Source organism: Bison bison, unplaced genomic scaffold (assembly GCF_000754665.1).
Source record: "Bison bison bison isolate TAMUID 2011002044 unplaced genomic scaffold, Bison_UMD1.0 scf7180017864178, whole genome shotgun sequence".
NCBI classification, from domain to species: domain Eukaryota; kingdom Metazoa; phylum Chordata; class Mammalia; order Artiodactyla; family Bovidae; genus Bison; species Bison bison.
In genome coordinates this window covers 1,406,835-1,410,392 of record NW_011494750.1, presented here as the reverse complement: position 1 = coordinate 1,410,392, position 3,558 = coordinate 1,406,835, and the positions used below count along the sequence as shown (strand labels likewise).

General features: G+C 59.2%; 1 protein-coding gene across 1 annotated transcript in view; it reads left to right on the top strand.

Moving 5' to 3' along the window:
- The first annotated feature begins 2,409 nt into the window (after window positions 1-2,409).
- The window catches only part of CHRM4 (cholinergic receptor, muscarinic 4), a 1,583-nt gene continuing 434 nt past the window's right edge, over window positions 2,410-3,558 (top strand). Inside the window, exon 1 of the mRNA XM_010842338.1 lies at window positions 2,410-3,557. Within this exon, the coding sequence (XP_010840640.1) occupies window positions 2,410-3,557 (1,148 nt within the window). The remainder of the gene's footprint in view (window position 3,558) is intronic.

Genomic DNA, 3,558 nt, shown 5'->3' with positions numbered 1-3,558 from the left:
CCGCGCCCACCCCCCACCCACCCAGCCGGCACGTGCCTATAGAAGGCAGCCTCCCCAGGCCGGGTGCCTCTGCCTCCTGTCTCGCCCAGAAGGTGGTGCCCAAGCTTCTATTTTGGAGTCTGTGAGCATGGTACTTGGTCTTTGCCCTTGACTCTTCTGCCACCTTGGGGGTGGCACCACCCTGCTTTGAGCCTCTCCTGTGAACTAAGGATTTGGGTGTGAGGATTGAAACTGCCAGGCCAGGAGGCTGGGGCTGTGATGGCGTCTGACTGAAGCCGGGCTTGGAGGGGAGGGCGGGCACGGGGGGTCACCCTGGCACCTGGCTTCAGCCTCCAGTGCACGTTCATGCTGGAGAGGCAGTTGAGGTGCTGACCCGCATCGCTGCCGGAAGGGAGGCTGTCCCAGGACAGGCAGCCTCTCTCTCTACTTTGCAAAGGAGACCGGGAGGGGCAGGGAGGCGAGGTGGCTTGCGCATGGCCACCCAGCTAAGACCCTGGGAGCCTGGGCTGCGGGGCATGGGCTCCTTCCTCCACACCCTGCTTCCTCCGCCTCTCTCTCACACAGACGCACAGAACTACGTATATACGCCAGGGAGCTGCGGGGCTGGCAGGGCTGTGATGGGCCCGTGTGCGTGTGTAATGGTGTGCGTGTTGGCGGGTGTGAAGGAGGCTGGGCTGAACGGCTGCCCTGGCACAGCGCGCTGGGCGTGGGCCTCCCTCACATGGAGGGAGAGGAGGTGGGGGGACGCGAAGAGGCTTCAGGGAGAGGCCCCAGGCTTGGGGGCTTCCGGCGAGGGCGCCCGGTGTGCACTGGCAGGCGAGGCGCACCCTCGGGGGCTGGCCACGGGTGCCCCTGCCACAGTCCCTCTGGGCCACTTGCTCCTCCTCCAGGGGCCATCGGGCACTGGCCCCCGGGAAGCCCTGGGAGTCTTGCCTCAGCGGACGGGCCCTTTCGGCTTCTGATTCTTCACCGACAGACCCCAGCTACCCTTGCGTTGCACCCCCACACCCTGGGGATGAGGGAGGGCTCTGAGAGGGGCTGCCACAGTGGCACTGTCCCCTCCTCATTGAATTTCCGGTTCCATGCCACCTGTTCCATGATCAGGTCAGGTCACCTCTGGGACCACTGGCTCCTGTAGCTCTTTGGGCCTCCCTCTGCCAGATCCCTTAGCTCTGGGACAGCAACAGGAGCTGCAGGAGCTATGGAGCCTTGGGCAGGTTATGGCCTCAGTTTCTTTATCTGTTAGTCAGAAATAACAATGTCCGAGACTTCCCTGGCAGTCAGTGGTTAAGACTCCATGCTTCCACTGCAGAGGGTGTGGGTCTGATCCCTAGTCAGGGAACTAAGATCCCACATGCCATGCCCCACGACCGATAAATAAATAACAGCGTCTACTTCCTAGGTTTGTTGTGAGGATGAAATGAATTAATACTTACAAAAAGCATAGAAAGTGCTTGGTAGACAATGCACGTTAGCTGGTAGTATATATTCTTGCCTTTGTCCCCAGTGCCTTCTGTAGGGATTAGTGGGCAAGTCCCGCTGCAACTTTTGGTTAAGAAGTGACCAAGTTCAAAAGGGAAGGGACATACATGTACCTAATGCTGATTCATGTGGATGGATAGCAAAAAACCAGCACAATATTGTGATTATCCTCTAATTAAAAAAACATTTAAAAATCTAAAAAAAAAAGAAGTGACAAAGAGGGTGAATAAAGGAATACCTCTGACCTGAGGCACGTGCTGGTGTCAGGGACCACCCTTGCCCCCACCCCTTCACCCATACTGGCCTCCTGTCCATACCTCGCACGTGCCTCTGGGCCTCGGCCATCGCCCTCGCCGAGGCCACTCTCTGCAGCTCTGACTGCCCATCCCCTCTCTGACTCATTCTCTGTCACCTGCCCTTGTTTTCATTCTAGCGCTTCTTCCTTGTCCATGTGTTTGTATGTCTCCCCCGATCGGGTTGTGAACTCCATGAGAGTGGGAGGTTGTGCGTGTCTCCTTCATGTCTGTAACCGCAGCGCCTACAACAGCACTTGCACAGAGTTCAGTTCAGTTCAGTCCCTCAGTCCTGTCTGACTCTTTGCGACCCCATGGACTGCAGCATGCCAGGCCTCCCTGTCCATCACCAACTCCCAGAGTTCACCCAAACTCATGTGCATTGAGTCAGTAATGCCATCCAGCCATCTCATCCTCTGTCGTCCCCTTGCACAGAGTAGGCACCCAGTAAATGCTGCGTGAGTGGAGACAGGAGGAAGTGATGGGACCGGGTTCTCTAAGGTTCTGCAGGACGATGTTGCTCCTCTGTCACCTTGACTCCAGGGCACCTCACCTCATGCCTCTCATGCGCTTCAACAGTTCACCCCCTTCCTCTCTTGTTCCAGACACTGTCCGCCCATTGCCGCTGTCCAAAATGGCAAACTTCACCCCGATCAACGGCAGCTCGGGCAATCAGTCTGTGCGCCTGGTCACGTCAACCCATAACCGCTATGAGACAGTGGAGATGGTGTTCATCGCCACGGTGACAGGCTCCCTAAGCCTGGTGACGGTTGTGGGCAACATCCTGGTGATGCTGTCCATCAAGGTCAACAGGCAGCTGCAGACGGTCAACAACTACTTCCTCTTCAGCCTGGCCTGTGCTGACCTCATCATCGGCGCTTTCTCCATGAACCTCTACACCGTGTACATCATCAAGGGCTACTGGCCCCTGGGCGCCGTGGTCTGTGACCTGTGGCTGGCCCTGGATTACGTGGTGAGCAACGCCTCTGTCATGAACCTGCTCATCATCAGCTTTGACCGGTACTTCTGCGTCACCAAGCCCCTCACCTACCCTGCCCGGCGCACCACCAAGATGGCGGGGCTGATGATCGCCGCCGCCTGGGTCCTGTCCTTCGTGCTCTGGGCGCCTGCCATCTTGTTCTGGCAGTTCGTGGTGGGCAAGCGGACGGTGCCCGACAACCAGTGCTTCATCCAGTTTCTGTCCAACCCCGCGGTGACCTTCGGCACGGCCATCGCCGCCTTCTACCTGCCCGTGGTCATCATGACGGTGCTCTACGTCCACATCTCCCTGGCCAGTCGCAGCCGAGTTCACAAGCACCGGCCCGAAGGCCCGAAGGAGAAGAAGGCCAAGACCCTGGCCTTCCTCAAGAGCCCCCTGATGAAGCAGAGCGTCAAGAAACCGCCACCCCTGGGAGACACCACAGCTCGGGGAGAGCTGCGCAATGGGAAGCTAGAGGAGGCTCCTCCGCCTGTGCTGCCACCCCCGCCGCGCCCCATGGCCGACAAGGACACCTCCAATGAGTCCAGCTCGGGCAGCGCCACCCAAAACACCAAGGAACGCCCACCCACAGAGCTGTCAACCACAGAGGCCACCACGCCGGCCACACCCGCACCCCCCCTCCAGCCACGGACCCTCAACCCGGCCTCCAAATGGTCCAAGATCCAGATTGTAACGAAGCAGACAGGCAACGAGTGTGTGACGGCCATCGAGATCGTGCCTGCCACACCGGCTGGCATGCGCCCGGCAGCCAACGTGGCCCGGAAGTTTGCCAGCATCGCCCGC